This window comes from Dermochelys coriacea, chromosome 4, assembly GCF_009764565.3.
Source record: "Dermochelys coriacea isolate rDerCor1 chromosome 4, rDerCor1.pri.v4, whole genome shotgun sequence".
Classification (NCBI taxonomy): Eukaryota; Metazoa; Chordata; order Testudines; family Dermochelyidae; genus Dermochelys; species Dermochelys coriacea.
The window spans coordinates 121988749-122009296 of NC_050071.1; the positions used below are offsets into that span (position 1 = coordinate 121988749).

General features: G+C 41.6%; 1 protein-coding gene across 4 annotated transcripts in view; it reads left to right on the plus strand.

Annotated features, from left to right (window-relative positions):
• Positions 1 to 20548, plus strand: part of SORCS2 (sortilin related VPS10 domain containing receptor 2) — an 847342-nt gene that overhangs the window by 794239 nt on the left and 32555 nt on the right. For all 4 annotated transcript variants that reach the window (XM_038400342.2, XM_043512489.1, XM_038400346.2 and 1 more), the window contains exons 15-18: positions 9316 to 9436; positions 14547 to 14680; positions 15445 to 15573; positions 18203 to 18374. In XM_038400342.2, the coding sequence (XP_038256270.1) occupies positions 9316 to 9436; positions 14547 to 14680; positions 15445 to 15573; positions 18203 to 18374 (556 nt within the window). The remainder of the gene's footprint in view (positions 1 to 9315; positions 9437 to 14546; positions 14681 to 15444; positions 15574 to 18202; positions 18375 to 20548) is intronic.

The window sequence follows — 20548 nt, forward strand, 5'->3', positions numbered from 1 at the left end:
CTATTTCCTGTTTCAGGAGGACATTCCTCTTCTAGTTCCTATATCAACCAAACAGTGGAGATGGGCTGGGAATTAGGAATCTTGATCTAACATAAAAATAATTACATGTTTTATTTAAATCCTAACTGGGCTTTTAATCCATTTGATCATATATTGTTGTAATTGCTTTGGCTACGTTATGGTGACACCCACACTCTAAGTGAATGTAGCCTGAGATCTCTCTACTCTTACTCCCTACTCTTTTTGGAATCCCAAAAAGGGATTTCATACCCATCGTAAAATATGTCAAGCTGGCCATTAATTTGGTTAAATACTGAATCTGAAACTGCATTAGCCCCAGAATAATAATTGCTGAAATATGAAACAGTTTAAAACGTATTTTCCTGAGACAGTAAGTCCTCAGACAGTCCCAGTCGTAGCTAATATATTTAATGCAGGAAAGGAAGCCATGTTATCATGAGCAAATCACACTTTGCAGTATAATTTATTTCCATGGATGCATCCATTTAAATGAAGACTTTGCTATCCATTTTGCAAGTGATTTAGGCAGGGAGTTTCATAGAACTTGAAAGGTAGAGCCCTGCACGGATACAAAATTTGTATCCGCATCTGATCCACAATCTGCAAACATCATCTGTGGACCTCTGTGGATATAAAGCAGATATCCACAGCTTTTCAAGGCTCTGTTGAAGAGGACTAAATGCCAAACTCCCACTGAAAGTCAATCGGAGATGGGCACTTCACTCCTTTCTAATCTTGGAAAAGCTTTGAATACTTGAGAATGTTTTATGATAAGCACAGCATATAATGTTATGTTTTTTCTTATGATTCAATCAGAAATCCAGAGAGCAAGAGGAAACCAAGGGTAGTTGTACACTGAAAAAATAATTACTTCCCTGTAATTAAGAAGTATTCTGAGGTGCTTGTATACATTTAAGGAAATAATATAGCTTCAGTAAGGTGGTTCAGGTTCAGATGGAAAGTCCTAAAGAAGTGACAGTATTATTATTAATGTGAAATAAGAGTCTCTGCTGTAGAGAAACAAGGATTTTATGTAAGAAAATATCATTCTATTTAATTCCTGTTAAATTAGTTCCCCCTGATTATGAGCCTTATCAGAGACAGAAATAGCCAGCATCCCTCAAGAACAAAGTTTAAATGAGTTAACTTAAAAACTACATTAATTCTGTCTTAGCCACCAAATGATGCAATCAAATTAAAAAATGATGTGCTCATAAGTGAACTTGGTAGAAATGTATTAAGTTGTTATGGCAATTGGAACACTGAATTTAAAATTATGGATCCCAAATTCTAGCAAATACAAGTAAATGAATTTCTAAGGTAATTGGAATTTCTTTCAAAAATTATATATCTCGGCACAATCTTTTGTGGTTACTACAGAATTGATTTGATGGCTTTCTAATGAAATCCAATTAATCAAGTAGAATGTTTTACTAGCTAATGAATTAATATCATCTTGGTATTCATCTTATAGTTGTCACTTATACTGTCTCCACCATTCCACTTTTTCCTCATCTGATTTTATTGAGCATAAATATTTTGCATGTGAGCAATTAGATTATGGATTGGTTTCATGGTAACCAACATCAGATCCTTCATTTTTGGCCTTTCTTGGGATCCCATTTACAGTGTGTCCTTATTTCTTTCTTCTGGAGAATGCTCCTTTAGTTTAACTCTGGTGTTAGGGGTTTGTTATAGATATAGATAACAGGACTTATGGGGCCAAATCTTGAAAGCAGCTCAGTAGGGTGGATGCCCACTGGGTGCTGAGCTGTTATGAAAATCTGGCCCATGATGTCTTTTGCCAAGGCTGGATGTGGTTATTTTAATAGGTGATCATGTTTTCCTCTATTGAATATATGAAACAATGGATTGTTACAGACTGGAACATGTGAACCCCAGAAGCTCAAGGATGAGCTATACTTTACCATGGGGAAGGTTGAACATGTGATGTGCATGCGGTATTTTATCTAACATTGATCTTAGCTAAATGGAATCAAACCAGCCCCTATGTGCATCTGTGTTTCTCCTTTGAGCAGGTGGCCTGCTGGGAAGATACCACAGATCCTATCACTCCTGTTAGCTAATAAGAAATCCTCCTTTAATTCATATAGTGGAGGTCTGTAATTTTGGCACTGAAGGGCATAAGATCTAGTGCCAATGTTACATCTATGTGGATTACTTCATAAATGTAGCATCTGTATTTATGAACCCACATTTTATTACAGTGTCACCTACTTACTGCCTGAGTCTGAATCCTCAGTGTTCACAGTGATCTTTGTTCTTTCAGGACATCTATCTATCTATCTATCTATCTATCTATCTAAACATAGTTTTAAAATCCTAGTAGTTTCACTGGTTTAATAGTTTATAGATAGATGGGGTGAGTGAGGTAATATCTTTCATGGACCAATTTCTGTTGATCAGAGAGACAAACTTTCAAGATACACAGAGCTCTTCTTCAGGTCTGGGAAGGTACTAAGAGTGTCACAGCTAAATACAAGATCGATCATATAGTTTAGCATAAGTAGTTGGCATGTATTGTAAGGGTCAATTCAAGATCAAGTGGCACCTAACTCTCCTGGAGTCCCAGGACAAAAAAGGGGGCAGTGGATTACAGATTGCTGTCATAAACCATAAATCCAGTGTCTTTATTAAGACTATGATTTTTAGTGTCTAGCAAAGTTATGAATTTAAGCTCCCAGGTTCATTTTTTAAAGTGTTGTGCAAATTTCCTTTGAGGCTGAGGGCTGATAGGTCAGATGTAGAGTGATCACTTTGTGAAAAGTGGCAAAGAATCCTTTGGCACTTTATAGACTAACAGACGTATTGGAGCATAAGTTTTTGTGGGTGAATACCCACTTCGTCGGATACATGTAGAGGAAATTTCCAGAGGCAGGTATAAATATGCAAGCAAGAATCAGGCTAGGGATAACGAGGTTAGTTCAAACAGGGAGGATGAGGCCCTCTTCTAGCAGTTGAGGTGTGAACACCAAGGGAGGAGAAACTGCTTTGGTAGCTGGCTAGCCATTCACAGTCTTTGATTAATCCTGAGCTGATGGTGTCAAATTTTCAAATGAACTGAAGCTCAGCAGTTTCTCTTTGAAGTCTGATCCTGAAGTTTTTTTGCTGCAGGATGGCTACCTTTAAATCTGCTATTGTGTGTCCGGCGAGATTGAAGTGTTCTCCTATAGGTTTTTGTATATTGTCATTCTTAATATCTGATTTGTGTCCATTTATCCTTTTATGTAGGGACTGTTCAGTTTGGCCGATGTACATAGCAGAGGGGCATTGCTGACACGTGATGGCGTATATTACGTTGGTGGACGTGCAGGTGAATGAACCGGTGATGGTGTGGCTGATCTGGTTAGATCCTGTGATGGTGTCTCTGGTGTAGATATGTGGGCGAGTTGGCATCAAGGTTTGTTGCATGGATTGGTTCCTGAGTTAGAGTTACTATGGTGCGTTGTGTCGTTGCTGATGAGAATATGTTTCAGGTTGGCGGGTTGTCTGTGGGCGAGGACAGGCCTGCCTCCAAGGCCTGTCAAAGTGAGGGATTGTTGTCCAGGATGGGTTGTAGATCACTGATGATGCATTGGAGAGGTTTTAGCTGAGGACTGTATGTGATGGCCAGTGGAGTTCTGCTCGTTTCTTTCTTGGGCTTCTCTTGCAGCAGGAGGCTTCTGGGTACATGTATGGCTCTGTTGATCTGTTTCCTTATTTCCTCATGTGGGTATCGTAGTTTTGAGAATGCTTGGTGAAGATCTTGTAGGTGTTGGTCTCTGTCTGAGAGGTTGGAACAAATGCTGTTGAAAAGTGTTCACCCACAGGTGATATATGTGGTGTTTTTGTCTTTTATCATTTTTCTGTGTGAGTTCATTCAGGAATGTAGTGATTATCTGGTTTCACCCATATAGTTGTTAATGGTGCATTTAGTGCACTGGGTGAGGTACACCACATGTTATGATAGACATGTGTATGTCCTGTGGATCTTTAAAGGTGTTTTTGGTGGGTGTTGATCATTATAGCAGTGGAGATATGTCCGACAGCTCCATCCAGGAGTACCATGCTGGACTTCCCTTCCATGGTACCTCTTCAGCCAATGATGGATCTGCCTTCCGATGCATGGGATCTGTCTGCACCAACTTCCCATACTCCCCAAACACAGGGATGAACTAAGACCTTTATTTCCTGAGGGGTATTTTTGCCTTACTGTACTTGCAGTCTCCTCTTCTATCAGTTCTGGTCCTCCTCAGAGACATCGGTAAAACAGAGGAAACCTTTTAGAGGAATCCATCAGAGGAAACTCCACTACATCTACATGTCAGAGCATTCTTCCTTCAGTACTGACAGGGTGATTGGGGGAGGTCCTGGACGAATGGAAAAAGGAAAATATAGTGCCCATATTTTAAAAAGGGAAGAAAGAGAACCCGGGGAATTATAGACCAGTCAGCCTCACTTCAGTCCCCAGCAAAATCCTGGAGCAGGTCCTCAAGGAATCCATTTTGAAGCACTTGGAGGAGAGGAAGGTGATCAGGAACAGTCAACATGGATTCACCAACGGCAAATCATGCCTGACCAACCTGATTGCCTTCTATGATGACATAACTGGCTCTGTGAATATGGGGAAAGCGGTGGATGCGATATATCTTGACTTTAGGAAAGTTTTTGGTATGGTCTCCCACAGTATTCTTGCCAGCAAGTTAAAGAAGCATGGATTGGATGAATTGACTATAAGGTGGATAGAAAGCTGGCTAGATTGTCAGGCTCAACGGGTAGTGATCAACAGCTTGATGGCTAGTTGGCAGCCAGTATCAAGCAGAGTGCCCCAGGGATCGGTCCTGGGGCCAGTTGTGTGCAAAATCTTTATCAATGATCTGGATGATAGGATTAATTGCACCTTCAGGAAGTTCACAGATGACACTAACCTGGGGGGAGAGATAGATACGCTGGAGGGTAGGGATAGGGTCCAGAGTGACCTAGATAAATTGGAGGATTGGCCCAAAAGAAATCTGATGAGGTTCAACAAGGACAAGTGCAGGGTCTTGCACTTAGGAAGGAAGAATCCCATGCAATGCTGGGGACCGACGGGTTAAGCAACCATTCTGCAGAAAAGGACCTAGGGATTACAGTGGACGAGAAGCTGGATATAAGTCAGCAGTGTGTCCTTGTTGCCAAGAAGGCCAAAGGCATGTTGGGCTGTATTAGTAGGAGCATTGCCAGCAGATTGAGGGAAGTGATTATTCCCTTCTATTCAGCATGGGTGAGGCCACACCTGGAGTATTGTGTCCAGTTTTGGTCCCCCCACTACAGAAGGGATATGGACAAATTGAAGAGAGTGCAGTGGAGGGCAATGAATATGATTATGGGGCTGGGGCACATGAGGAGAGGCTGAGGAAACTGCGGTTATTTAGTCTGCAGAAGAGAAGAGTGAGGTGGGATTTGATAGCAGCCTTCAATTACCTGAAATGGGGGTTCTAAAGAGGATGGAGGTTGGCTGTTCTCAGTGGTGGCAGATGACAGAACAAGGAGCAGTGGTCTCAAGTTGCCATGGGGGAGGTCTAGGTTGGATAGTAGGAAACACTATTTTACTAGGAGGGTGGTGAAGCACTGGAATGGGTTACCTAGGGAGGTGGTGAAATCGCCATCCTTAGAGGCTTTTAAGGCCCAGCTTGACAAAGCATTGGCTGGGATGATTTAGTTGGTGTTGGTCCTGCTGTGAGCAGGGGATTGGACTAGATGACCTCCTGAGGTCTCTTCCAACCCTAATATTCTATGATTTTCTATGACAGCACTGCCCGTAGAACATGAGCTGATTTCTGCATCAGAGTAATCCAATGTTCTGGACGAACCTGCGCCCCCTTTGAGAGAGACCAGTCTGGATAGAACCTTTAGGAGAACTTGGAGCCATCCTCCTCTCAGACATGACAACCAAAGGGACCTTTGGAACCCAATGCTTTGAGGGCCCCCACAGCCAATTAACTCTTCATATCCGCCTTAATTGGGACCATGGAATCCATATACTAGACACCCGGGATCCACAGGAATCACAGCAACCACCTTCCCTAGCCAGTACCTTCAGGCTCCATCAGCGTATGTGGCAGAGGCAGATCTGATGGTTCCAATGGGTGTATCATCCTCTTCACCCAATGAAGCTATTGCTCAATTATCCTCATCCCCACCCATTATCCCCATCCCCACAGGCAATACCAAGAGCTTTTACAGAGGGTTGCAACCGACTCTCTTGAGAGAGTCTGTGACATGCAGCATAGACTCCTGGACATCCTTCAATCCTCTAGCCCTAGCAACATGGCTCTCCCAGTGAACAAGGCCATTATGGAACTGACTAGCCCAGTGTGACACACTCCTGCCTCCTGTCCTCCAACTCAGAAAAGGTAGAAAAGCATTATTTTGTTCCAGAAAAAGGGGCAGAGTTCCTGTTTCCCATCCAGCACCTAATTCCTTGGTAGTACAGGCAGCCACAGAGCAGTCCAGATTACAGGACTCCATGTCAACCCATCTAACAAGGGTGATAACAAGGGTGATAACATCTAACAAGGGGAGAGGGATAGCTCAGTGGTTTGAGCATTGGCCTGCTAAACCCAGGGTTGTGAATTCAATCCTTGAGGGGGCCATTTAGGGATCTCGGGCAAAAATTGGGAATTGGTCCTTCTCTGAGCAGGGGGTTGGACTAGATGACCTCCTGAGGTCCCTTCCAATATTCTATTCTAGGTTCTGGGCATAGAAGGAAGTAGAGGGGTAGTGTGAATAATATTAAAAATGTATTTGTTCTGTAGGAAATTCTTTTTTTGGAGTCAGCAGTGCGGCATTGGAACCATGCGCTTGATCACACTTCTTGGCACCTGTGTCAAAAAAAAGAAAATATGAACAGATTGAAAGGTTCCATAATGCGCAGGTGACAAACTGTTTAGGAAGGAGTCACAGAGGCAGATAGCTGCATTAGCAGAACATGAAGTCTGCTTTATTTTAGTACCTTGCATGAAAAAAAGAACAGACATCTAACATGGCAAAAGGCAGTTCATGCCTGCCAGCCCAGCAAGTCATATTGCAGTAGGCACTGTGGAAAACCATGAGACTACTTAGGTAGTCATTATCTAGTGTATGTAACTCCCATATGAATATCAGCATATAGCAGACTATGGTTCCCTTGTCAAACTGAGCTACAAAGGAGTGAATCCTGTAGATCTTGATGAGCAATCTACATCCTGAGAAAAATGGATGCCATAATTTTAGGATAATACCCCCATTGGTCCAACAACATTTTTGAGATTTTGTATATGTTGCTTCTACCTCTGAGCTATGCCTGGTTTTTGGGGCACAATTAAAGAAAAGAGGACAGAAGACAGGTCATCTAACTGCTCAGATCCCAGAACCTCGCTATACATTATTAAAAGGAGCAAAATAGGCAAACTAGAGGAATGCATTTTTCTATTTAATGAGGGACTTTGGTATTTGTCAATGAGGCACTGATATCCCATCCTCATGTGTTACAGCAAAGTCTTCCATGAATATGCACAGCTCTATTATAATGTAACAGCATGGGCAAAATCCACATCTCTGCACTGGATCTGAATAGCAAATGGAGAATTATAAGTGAAGAGGGAACAAATCCTTCCTGAATCTTTAGCCCAGTGGTGGGCAACTTGCAGCCTAGGGGCCGCACGCGGCCCATCGGGGTAATCCTCTGGTGGGCGGCCAGACAGTTTGTTTACATTTGCACGGCCACCCGCAGCTCCCAGTGGCTGAAGTTCACCATTCCCAGCCAATGAGAGGTGCGGGAAGCAGCGCGGGTCAGAGGGATGTGATGGCCGCCACTTCCACAGTTCCCATTGGCCAGGAACGGCAAACTGCAGCCACTGGGAGCTGCGGGCAGCCGTGCAAATGTAAACAAACTGTCTGGCAGCTTGCCAGCAGATTACCCTGGTGGGTTGCAGGTTGCCCACCACTGCTTTAGCCTGTGGATCCATTCCATAACCCCTCTTGGAGCCCCAGACCTTTGTGCCTGTAATCTACAGAAGCAATCCACGTGCAATCTGCAAACACACTATTCCCCTATCATTGTTCCTAATTTAGTTCTACCTCTTCTAAGGGCTAGGGGACAGGAGGTCACATGTAACAGAACTCTGCAGTGCCCAGAGAATGCAGGCCCCAAATCCTCCCATCTTCTGCTTACTTCGTGGTTCAACTATGGACTTGGCCAAACTTATGGGCACAACAAAAGGAGTAAAGTAGTCAGTGGATGCTGCTAGAACCTGGAATAGGAGCTCTGTGGAAGCACTGAACAGAAACTGTTCACTTCAGAATCAGATTTACATTCTTTGGCAATTAAGCCACATGAGACTGAATGAGCACAGATATATCTGACTTTTACCCAAATAGAGTCCTTATCCTTGCTAATTTGTTGCTGGATGTCATACTTACTCATTTTGTTTTGGTAATAAATGGTCTCACTTTGGACATTGAGACTGCTTTGAAAGCACAGGCCGGTTTTTAAACTTTAATGAAGTTCCCATTTTGGTTTGAAGGAAATTGACTATTTTGGGCTGTCCTTTACTGCAGCTTATGGGGTACTGAGCCTTTAGATGTAACTCTTTAGGGATAGGAGTCAGAATTTCTTCATGCAATGCACTGATGAAAAATAATTATAAACAATAATACACGTTTTACACGTATACCAAATCTAAGAATATATATTACAAATCATTAACTATTTGAACCTCATAAAATCCTTGTGAAGTTGATCAGTAGTAATATTACCATTTTATGCCTAGGTATGGTAAGACACAGACAGACTAAGGAACTTGCATCAAGGTCTCATAATGAATGAGTGGTGGAGTTGGAAATTGAACCCACCAGTCCTGACTCCCATTCTACTTGTCTAATGACTAACACTCAACCTCTCTTATCTTATTGCAGAAACTCAAAATATGTCAACCATAAAGGGGATAAACAACTAAAATGTCAGACCCACATTAAAATAATGTATATCTCTACCTCAATCCCAGAATAGTTTACTGGAAAAAAATAGTTCTTTAATAAATGAGCAATACCATTTCTTAGGGTTCGGTAGACAATTGACAGATGTTTGCTCCCCATAGAGATCTCCTGAAAATGTATATCAAAAGCTGGGGGGAAGCGGATAAGTTAAGAAGCAGCACTTTTATTTTCAGCAGAGGGCACTGTAAATAGAGGGGGAAGTGAATAATAATGAGAAATCTGTGAAGTATGATGTTGGTTTTCCACAAGGTTTTTACTTTTGCTCTTTCTGTTCAGAGTCTTTGGACACATCAGTTATCGTTCAGACTGGGAGCTGGTGAAAGTAGACTTCAGACCATCTTTCCCCAGGGAGTGCACTGAAGATGACTATGAATCTTGGGACCTCACAGATCTACAGGTACTGGACACACAATGATCTTGTATTAATAATACATAGCACTTATATAATGCTTTGATATTCATTGTACTGTACAAACATTCACTAATGAGTGTGGATTTCAGCACACAGCTTTGACAACCCCAGAGTGATTTTCGGAAAGATGAAAATAGTCCATTGCTGTTTTTATCAGTGACTTCAGAATGGCTTAGTCATTGTACAGGAGATAGATTTTGTGTTTCTTTTATTACGTAAAGTGGGCTGGGGAAGGAGGAAGTATACTTAATTACTTACCACAGTAATAGGTGGTTGTGATGGATTGTGAAAAGTTAGACACACACTAGAAATTAAAACCCATCTCACTGATTGAAGCAATTTGAACATGCAGTTACATGTTCTGCCAACTTCCCAACCATGCACTGTACTCATATGTAAAGCACCAGAAGTAATTCCAGAATCTCAGTGGACTAATCATGTATTAGAGGCCAGTTGTTTTGGGCAATACAGTTCTGTACTAATGCATTAATGCTATGTTAATCCCAGTATTCTGGCAAAATTTAATTTTTGTCAGCTATATTCTCTAAGCTATCTAAACTACTATATGACACAAGGGGCCACAACAATGGTTCCCGTAACCCACCCAGCAATATTGTTAATCTATCCAACTATACTCTTAGCCCAGCAGAAGAATCTGTCCTATCTCGGGGCCTCTCCTTTTGCCCCTCCACCCCCACGAACATGATACAGTTCTGTGGTGACCTAGAATCCTATTTTCGACGTCTCAGAACAGAGACCTTCCTGCCAACACTACAAAAAGAAGGATTCTGGGTGGACTCCTCCTGAAGGTCGAAACAGCAGCCTGGATTTCTACATAGACTGCTTCCGCCGACGTGCACGAGCTGAAATTGTGGAAAAGCAGCATCACTTACCCCATAACCTCAGCCATGCAGAACACAGTGCCATCCACAGCCTCAGAAACAACTGACATCATAATCAAAAAGGCTGACAAAGGAGGTGCTGTCGTCATCATGAATAGGTCGGAGTATGGACAAGAGGCTACTAGGCAGCTCTCCAACACCACTTTCTACAAGCCATTACCCTCTGATCCCACTGAGAGTTACCAAAAGAAACTACAGCATTTGCTCAAGAAACTCCCTGAAAAAGCACAAGAACAAATCTGCACAGACACACCCCTGGAGCCCCGACCTGGGGTATTCTATCTGCTACCCAAGATCCATAAACCTGGAAATCCTGGACGCCCCATCATCTCAGGCATTGGCACCCTGACAGCAGGATTGTCTGGCTATGTAGACTCCCTCCTCAGGCCCTTCGTTACCAGCACTCCCAGCTATCTTCGAGACACCACTGACTTCCTGAGGAAACTACAGTCCATTGGTGATCTTCCTAAAAACACCATCCTAGCCACTATGATGTAGAAGCCCTCTACACCAACATTCCACACAAAGATGGACTACAAGCCATCAGGAACAGTGTCCCCGATACTGTCACGGCTAACCTGGTGGCTGAACTTTGTGACTTTGTCCTGACCCATAACTATTTCACATTTGGTGACAATGTATACCTTCAAATCAGCGGCACTGCGATGGGTACCCGCTTGGCCCCACAGTATGCCAACATTTTTATGGCTGACTTAGAACAACGCTTCCTCAGCTCTCATCCCCTAATGCCCCTACTCTACTTGCGCTACATTGATGACATCTTCATCATCTGGACCCATGGAAAAGAAGCTCTTGAGGAATTCCACCATGATTTCAACAATTTCCATCCCACCATCAACCTCAGCCTGGACCAGTCCACACAAGAGATCCACTTCCTGGACACTACGGTGCTAATAAGCGATGGTCACATAAACACCACCCTATATCGGAAACCTACTGACCACTATTCCTACCTACATGCCTCTAGCTTTCATCCAGATCATACCACTCGATCCATTGTCTACAGCCAAGCGCTACGATATAACCGCATTTGCTCCAACCCCTCAGACAGAGACAAACACCTACAAGATCTCTATCATGCATTCCTACAACTACAATACCCACCTGCTGAAGTGAAGAAACAGATTGACAGAGCCAGAAGAGTACCCAGAAGTCACCTACTACAGGACAGGCCCAAGAAAGAAAACAACAGAACGCCACTAGCCATCACCTTCAGCCCCCAACTAAAACCTCTCCAACGCATCATCAAGGATCTACAACCTATCCTGAAGGACGACCCATCACTCTCACAGATCTTGGGAGACAGACCAGTCCTTGCTTACAGACAGCCCCCCAATCTGAAGCAAATACTCACCAGCAACCACACACCACACAACAGAACCACTAACCCAGGAACCTATCCTTGCAACAAAGCCCGTTGCCAACTGTGTCCACATATCTATTCAGGGGATACCATCATAGGGCCTAATCACATCAGCCACACAATCAGAGGCTCGTTCACCTGCGCATCTACCAATGTGATATATGCCATCATGTGCCAGCAATGCCCCTCTGCCATGTACATTGGCCAAACTGGACAGTCTCTACGCAAAAGAATGAACGGACACAAATCAGACGTCAAGAATTATAACATTCAAAAACCAGTTGGAGAACACTTCAATCTCTCTGGTCACTCGATCACAGACCTAAGAGTGGCTATACTTCAACAAAAAAGCTTCAAAAACAGACTCCAACGAGAGACTGCTGAATTGGAATTAATTTGCAAACTGGATACAATTAACTTAGGCTTGAATAGAGACTGGGAATGGATGAGTCATTACACAAAGTAAAACTATTTCCCCATGGTATTTCTCCCTCCCACCCCACCCCCCACTGTTCCTCTGATATTCTTGTTAACTGCTGGAATTAGCCTACTTTGCTTGTCACCATGAAAGGTTTTCCTCCTTTCCCCCCCCTGTTGCTGGTGATGGCTTATTTTAAGTGATCACTCTCCTTACAGTGTGTATGATAAACCCATTGTTTCATGTTCTCTGTGTGTGTGTATATAAATCTCTCCTCTGTTTTTTCCACCAAATGCATCCGATGAAGTGAGCTGTAGCTCACGAAAGCTTATGCTCTAATAAATTTGTTAGTCTCTAAGGTGCCACAAGTACTCCTTTTCTTTTTGCGAATACAGACTAACACGGCTGCTACTCTGAAACCTGTGATTATGCAAGGCACTGAATTTAGCCGTATAAAGTGGAAATCTGTCAACTTCATGAAAAAACTCGCACAGATACAGACAGACATCATCTTCCTCTCCAAATGCAACCCCATGGTATTTCTCCCTCCCACCCCACCCCCCACTGTTCCTCTGATATTCTTGTTAACTGCTGGAATTAGCCTACCTTGCTTGTCACCATGAAAGGTTTTCCTCCTTCCCCCCCCCTGCTGCTGGTGATGGCTTATCTTAAGTGATCACTCTCCTTACAGTGTGTATGATAAACCCATTGTTTCATGTTCTCTGTGTGTGTGTATATAAATCTCTCCTCTGTTTTTTCCACCAAATGCATCCGATGAAGTGAGCTGTAGCTCACGAAAGCTTATGCTCTAATAAATTTGTTAGTCTCTAAGGTGCCACAAGTACTCCTTTTCTTTTTTCTCCTTACAGCGTGTATGATAAACCCATTGTTTCATGTTCTCTGTGTGTGTGTATATAAATCTCTCCTCTGTTTTTTCCACCAAATGCATCCGATGAAGTGAGCTGTAGCTCACGAAAGCTTATGCTCTAATAAATTTGTTAGTCTCTAAGGTGCCACAAGTACTCCTATTCTCTGTACTATTCTCTTTACAGTGTATTGTTTGTATAGACCACTTTGTGATCCTTTTGGATTAAACGAGATATATCCCTGTTAGTCATGATGCTCACTGTAATTGTTATTTTTACCCTTCTCCCTGTGAATTTATTCCCTTTTCTCTTTCTGTGCCTCTTTCTCTAAGTTTCTTCATCTGCCATTCTGTAGTATTCCAACCAAACTTTCCTTCAGCACTTATTCATTGGATACATTATCACTACTGCTATATTCCTCCTCACCTGGGGCATGTTAGGTATGTACTTAGAATGTAACATAGCCCCTAGCCTTAACAAGAAAAGTACATTGAAACAGTGGAATTACACCTCTCCATGGACGTTTCAGAAACTGGAAACTTCTGAAATTATTTTAAAAATTGATGGAGTATTTAAAAATATCCACTTACCAATACAGAATGTTTAAGTGAACATTCTCTAGGCAAAAGTACTTGAGCTGTGCATATAACTGCAGAATTAGGGCCACAATTACCCATACATTTTTAATGCATATCCTTAGACTTCTGCCCTTTAGAAAATATGTTTCAGTATCTGGAGAAGATTACTCTGTGTGCCATATGTGTATTGTGAATGATCCAGAAAGAGTGTTCTAACAAAAAGGAAAAAAAGAAGCAGTTGTTATTCATTATAATGCATCATAAGCGTGTACGAAACTGTACAGTTGCAGAACTATGCTACAGAAATAAATCACTTTCTCAAACCATTAATCACTATTGCTATTATTATTTATTTGTATTACCGTAGCACCTAAAGACCCAAGTGAGATCTGGGCTCCATTTTGTTAGGGAGCTGTACAAGCATATAGTAAGAGACACTCCCTGTCCTGAAGACCTTAAAGTCTAAATAGGCAAGACATACGAAAGGGTAGAAACAGAAAAAAAGTATTAGTATCCCCATTTTACAGATGAGTTCAGAGAGATTAACAAGATGTTCAAAAGTGACAAGATTTCAGGAGTCTTTGACATATCTTAAATAGGCTTGTTTTACAGAAAGTGTGAAGTAAATGCCATCTGAAAAAACAGGCCCCTTTAAGGTGTCTTATATCTGGCACCACAAATCAAGACACTCAAAATCACTAGGCTCTTTTAAAAGTCTTGACCTAAATGCCTTCTAGAGTTCACCCAGGAAGCCTGTGACAGAGTCAAGAATTAAACCCAGATTTCCTGCCCCTGAGTCCAATGCCTTAGCCACAAGACCAGCCTTTCTATGGCTACAGTCTAAGTCACAAGTGGGTGGACTTCATGACCGTATAATTTGGAACAAACACAGAAAAACAAAACTTCTCATAGCTTTGGTTTTTACACTCCTGTGCTTTAATGTTCAGGGTGATCGCTGCATCATGGGTCAGCAGAGAAGTTTTCGGAAGAGGAAGATTTCATCATGGTGCATTAAAGGGAGGAGTTTCACATCTGCTCTCACATCCAAAGTTTGCGAGTGTGCAAACTCTGATTTCTTATGGTGAGTCTTTCTATGGATTTTCACGGTTATCCTAAAGATGAAGTGTGTGAGAGTCTGGGATATATAAACCCCACAACTTTCCTAAACTGAAAACAAAAATAAAACACCCCAGCAGGATCTGAATGAGAGGTTATTTTCCCAAATGTTACATCTGTTCCTTTTTAAAAGTCAAAATTACTTCAGTAATCCTATTACTGTTTATGTTGGTGGGTTTTGCAAGCAATTATATAGAATTTCATAGCATGGCAGAGTAATGCAGAGCATTGTTATTGCTATAGAAGCTAAGTGCTGTGGAGTTTCTTTTGAAAAACAGAACCACAAAAGCACTGACATTTTTGAAGTAAGTTGTCAGGTGGAAAAAAACAAACTAGACAAGTCCTGATGTTTTACTCAGGTAAACTCCCATGGAGCAAAATGTGAATGATGATCAGAGGATTTGACCTATTGTATTTAATGCAAATCCTCTCTAGTTCTGAGTGAAGTGGAGGAGAAAGAGTGGTCAAAGAACCCCTTTAAAAAAAACTAAACTGCCAATAGAGAGAATTCTATGGAACTCATTCACAAAACTTTTTGGACTCAATTCTGCTCTCAAATCACTGCCTTTGAAATCACCCTGAGGGCAGAATTGAGCTCAGCATGTTGTGTGTTGGCTTGGTACGAGATAGTATTCAAAAATAGGGTCTCCCTCACTTCTACCCAACCACAGAAAACAGATTTTCTAATAAAACAAGGGAGCTAACAGATTAATTGGGTTTGTTTTGCAGTGATTATGGATTTGAACGTTCAGCACCTCTGAAATCAGAATCCATCAAGTGCTTTGCTAACTTTTGGTTTAACCCAGCATCACCCCCTGAAGATTGTGCATTAGGGCAGGCCTATGCAAGCAGCACAGGGTAAGTATTTGATACTTTACCAGCATTCGGGGGGAGAGTACTCCTGCAGAGGATTACAACATGGCCTTAGGGAAAAGTAAATAAATACTCTTTATAGTTAAATTGTTTGCATCAAAATTGTCCATAGGTAGGTTTAGTGTGTAGGATGGTTTTAGTGGGGGAAAGGGCTAGGACTTGCAGGAAGGGACAGGGCACTGTCAGCTTGATTTTTTAAAAAAATTGATAAAGCACCCTTTAAATGGTATGTCCTGATTTTTAAAAAAAGGTTTTAAGGGTTTTCCTACTCTTTGAAAGAAAAAGCATCAAACATGCAAAATATGTCCAAACCCAAGTGCCCACAAGTCTTGTCAAACTCCAAAAATCATAAGATAGGCTTAAAAAATGAGATTTGAGATTTTTTTTTCATTTCTTTTGTGATATTTAAGCCTTTAGGGATGTGATGAGCTTTACTGTTACTAAAGGAGTGAAGAAGCGTTACTGGGCCAAGAGGGCCCACCTCTCAGCAGGTGCAGAGCATGTTCCAAATGGAGGATCTACTCAAAAAGAGACTCTGACAGTCAGGCAGGGATGGAGAGTGAAGGGAGAAGCCAGTTTGCAGCTTTTGAGGACGAAGCAATCCACAGGTGAGGGTCTGTAAGACCCAACTGGGAGGATAAGGGTCTGACCCTTTCCCCTCCCTTGACTGCCGAATGAGGGAGAATAATTGGATACTTGGACGAGAGCTGGGGAATGTTTGGTTGACTAACTGAGCTGCTGGGACAGACTGGGAACTCCCACTGGGGGAAGTGGGCTGCGACCACACCCCCAAACTAAAGAGAGAACAAAGAGGAAGGAAGCAGCCCAGGGGAGGCAGCTCAGGTGCACCATGAAGAGGCATTTGAGGCATTCGTCACCTCTCCCTTTGGGGCTCTGGACTGGGACCCAGTGGAGAGAGAGAGCCTGGGCCCTTCCCCTCAGCCCCCCAGTTGGTCCAGGAGAAACCTTGGGCACCAGGGAATTGGTGGACTGGCCTCAGAGTGAAACCCCACTACAAGGTGCAAGGAATGTCAAGCCATGGTCAAGCCTGTTAGAGCTGCTGGCCTCTGAGTAAAACCTGGGGTCACGTTTTCCTGCTTTTCTTCACAATGATGAGAGTTAGAAACTTTCTTTTTTAAAACATATGAAAGCTGAGATTCTCAGGTAATCACATGCTTCCAGGAGCTGGCATTTTCAAGAAAGCAGCAAACATCAAGAGACTAGTGAAAAATCACTAATGTTGGCAACAGTGCACTGCTTCCCATTTGTCTCCTGTATGCACCCATGATTGGTGTCTTTTCAGTTTCAGTGTTGCTGCTACTATTACTAGTAACCAACTTCCTGCAGAGCCTGAGTTAGAGCATAACAAATGTATTTGGGCATAAGCTTTTGTGGGCTAAAACCCACTTCATCAGATGCATGGAGTGAAAAATGATGCATCTGATGAAGTGGGTTTTTAGCTCACAAAAGCTTGTGCCCAAATAAATTTGTTAGTCTTTAAGGTGCCACAAGGACTCCTAGTTGTTTTTGCTGATACAGACTAACATGGCTACCACTCTGGAGCTAAAGCATGTGAATGTGCTCCCCACAGAGCAGCGCATGAGGGATGCAACTTGCCATGTAGAGAACAGTCCTCAAAGGCCCTGAATAAACAATCAGAAAAGAGAGAGAGAAATATTTTTCTCTAAACTCTTTTCTGATAATCTTAGGAGCTGTTTATAACAATTGTAACTACACATTTTTCGGATAAGACTTTCAAGTTGACAGTGATCTTTTAATTTAATCCTTTAATTTTATTTTGGAGCAATTTACCTTCTGATTCAAATAATTTACAGTTTTAGGAATAAGTATGTATCGTCACTCAGCTTCTCCTTCTTCCCCTCCTGTCCTCGGGGGTAAAGAATCTGCAGAGAATGAATTCTTTTCCTAATCCTGTGGAGAACTGAGAATCAAAGGAAAGCTTTACCGAACTGTAAACAATAGAGAACAGAACATACACTACAATGTAGTATGATGTCTGTGCTGAGAATAAGTTGCAGCTGGCAATAACCTCATCTTTCTCAGCTGCATAGATTGGGACCAAATGTTGAAATGTCAAATCAGGAAAAAAAATCACAGTTTGCTGCTATTTGCTTTATCAGTGAAAATCCGTTTTTTGTTTGTTTGTTTTTAGTAGTATGGCCATTGTAATGCAGCATGTTTGAACTCAGAAGAATGAAACATCAATTGTGTTAAAAAGAATGGTTAAACATAACAAACCTGAATAAAACTGATTCTTGCACAATTGCAGCATAATCCTGAGTGCTTCCTTGTTCACCCTCAGCCAATCTTTGTCAGGCTCTGTTTTTTATTATTGTGTTATGCAAAATTTGTATTTTAAAGTGTTTTAAGAGCCATGCAGGCATAGAGTAGGTTCATCAGCACTGGAATTAGCTCCTTGGGAATGTAAAAGCTGTTTGATCTGATTTCCATCTGAACTTTGGGACATTGACCAGCCCCACTGAGAAGTCAATTATCATGTGGTAGTCATTGTTATACTGTCCTACAGTGCCCCCAATGGCACTCACCTGCTATTCTCCAGTCCTGTGTGCTCACTGCTTACTGTTTTATGCAGGTACAGGAAAGTGGTGTCTAATGTATGTGAAGGTGGTGTCGACTTGCAGCAGAATCTAGCCCAGCATATGTGTCCACTGATTGCTCCCAAAAGACTGCAGATCATCATCAAAGGAGAGAGCCTGGCTTTTAAACCTGGAGAAGACATCACCTTTGTAGTCATGCAAGAGCAGGTAATGAAGAACTTCAGCCTCTTAAAAATGTCAACTCTGGTTTAGAAGTTATTTCTAAAGGCACTAATTTCTCTCCTCTCTGGATGGTGGGTGAATAGGGATTAGCCCATGGCTTAGAAACAGGTGCACAAACCTTTCTGTTGCTATTGCTGCATCCGTTTAACCAAATGGAAGTATTCAGTGAACCTACAAAAATGAGAACTCCATCCAAGAAACTGGGTTCATCCCCTCAACAGCGTTTTTCTCCACTGTTCCTTAAAGACATCAGCAACTTTGAAAATTTTAGCTTAAGTGAGTTAGGTGCCAACTCGCTTGATCTGCTTTGAATATTCCAGTCTTCAGTGTTAGGGAGGAGTCAAGTGAGACGTAAAGAAATTGTACTTAAAATCATGTGGAAAATGGAGTACAGACAACATTAATACAGATAAAATGTTCAGCCTCAGTAAAGGCCTGGGGATATGATGAAGTAAATTCATGCATTTCAGCAAGGCTATTGATACAACCTGCACCCTAGATTCATTCCTACCCACAGATGGGGAGATTAGCCATCATATCCCAGATTTTCAAAAAGGTACAGCACTCACAGTGTTACAGTGGAAGCTGCTAGTGGCAGATTTGAAAATCTGGACTTTATTACAGTGCCTAAAATAGGAGCTCCTATCTCTTTTTTGACCATCTGGCCCCAATTGTGGGTACTGAACACTTGAAAATCTGGCTCTGAGCTCTTTTAGTCTCACCTATCAAAAAAGTGAATCACATCTTCTTGGTAATCAGGTAAAACATAAAATAAAATTACCAGGTAGTAAAGGATAATGACATCTACTATGTGTAGTCCTCATTGATAAGTTTTCCTGTGTTGCCTAAAAGAGGCAATACCTTAAAGAAATAACCAGACTATAACAGTCTGATTTGTAGGATGAAACAGTCTGATCTGTAAGTTTGTGGTTCTTAACACTTGCTCATTAAGTGCCAGATTCTGCCATACTTTCTCTTGTTGAGTTACTACTTTACTTTGTCACGAATCCCATTGATTTCAAAGAGTCTGAAGGAAATTCATGCATTTCAGCAGACCTGCATGGTACAACCATGGACAGTGATTCATTCCTGCAGAAGTCAATGGGAATACTTTCAGAATAAGTTACTACTTAATATGTGGCAGAATCTGGCTCTAAGTAGTTATTGGCCTTAGCTAAGGTCAGATATATGTCCATTTCTTTTCCTAATTATCTGTGCTGTCATCATTTCATTATAGTAAATAAACAGCACTTGACTATAATCTGAGAGCTCAGTGATTCATCATTTATGTTAATTGTGATGGGGCATCTAAAAATATGATTTTTGTCAGAGTAGGAATTCTGAGACTTGAATGTGTTTCTCTGTCAACTGGTAGAACACCTAAGACATGCAAAGATGCTCAAAGATCACAAATAGTATTTTCTCTCTCTCTATTAGTGATAGCTATGCATAATACTCTGAACTATAAGTCTCCTTTACAAGAAACCTAACAATTTGCTGCCCCCTATGGCTGAGAATCAATAAATCCATAACATTAGTTAGAAACAGAAAGTCAAGTTTTGCACAAGGGACCAATTAGATCTTCTGACAATTAGTGAGCTTAAGGGATAGATCCACTAACACCAAAGAGATATAGTATGATATCTATCTGTCACACAATATTAGTTTATTGCTGTATGTGAATACCGATTATTAGTTTCACAGGAGCAAGAGGCTTTGGCTCACACCTGTGTTTGTCTGGGTAATACATTACTGAGTTTATATCTAGTAATATTAACAACAACAAGAAGAAAATAAGCTGTCCCAAGCTCTGCTTGCTCAGTCAACAAAATGCATGAATAAACAATGTCAAGAAAATCCACTATTTGCAGAAGAACTATGTAGATGTGTCCAAGTTCCATTGAATATAGCTGTATTTTTCCTGTGTTCCTCTTTTGTTATCAAACCATTAATATCTTCCTATTTTAGAGAATGAAATCAGTACTTTGAAAACATCAGGGTCCTTAAATAGTATTAGAGTAGGAAGGGCATTATGAGAACAAAACATTCATTAAAACTCAGATCTGGTTTATAACATAAAACCTTACTCCTATACCCCCCTCGAGATAGTATGTAGGTGCTTTGCTAGCATAAGAAAGCAAACAAGCAGTATTTGCACT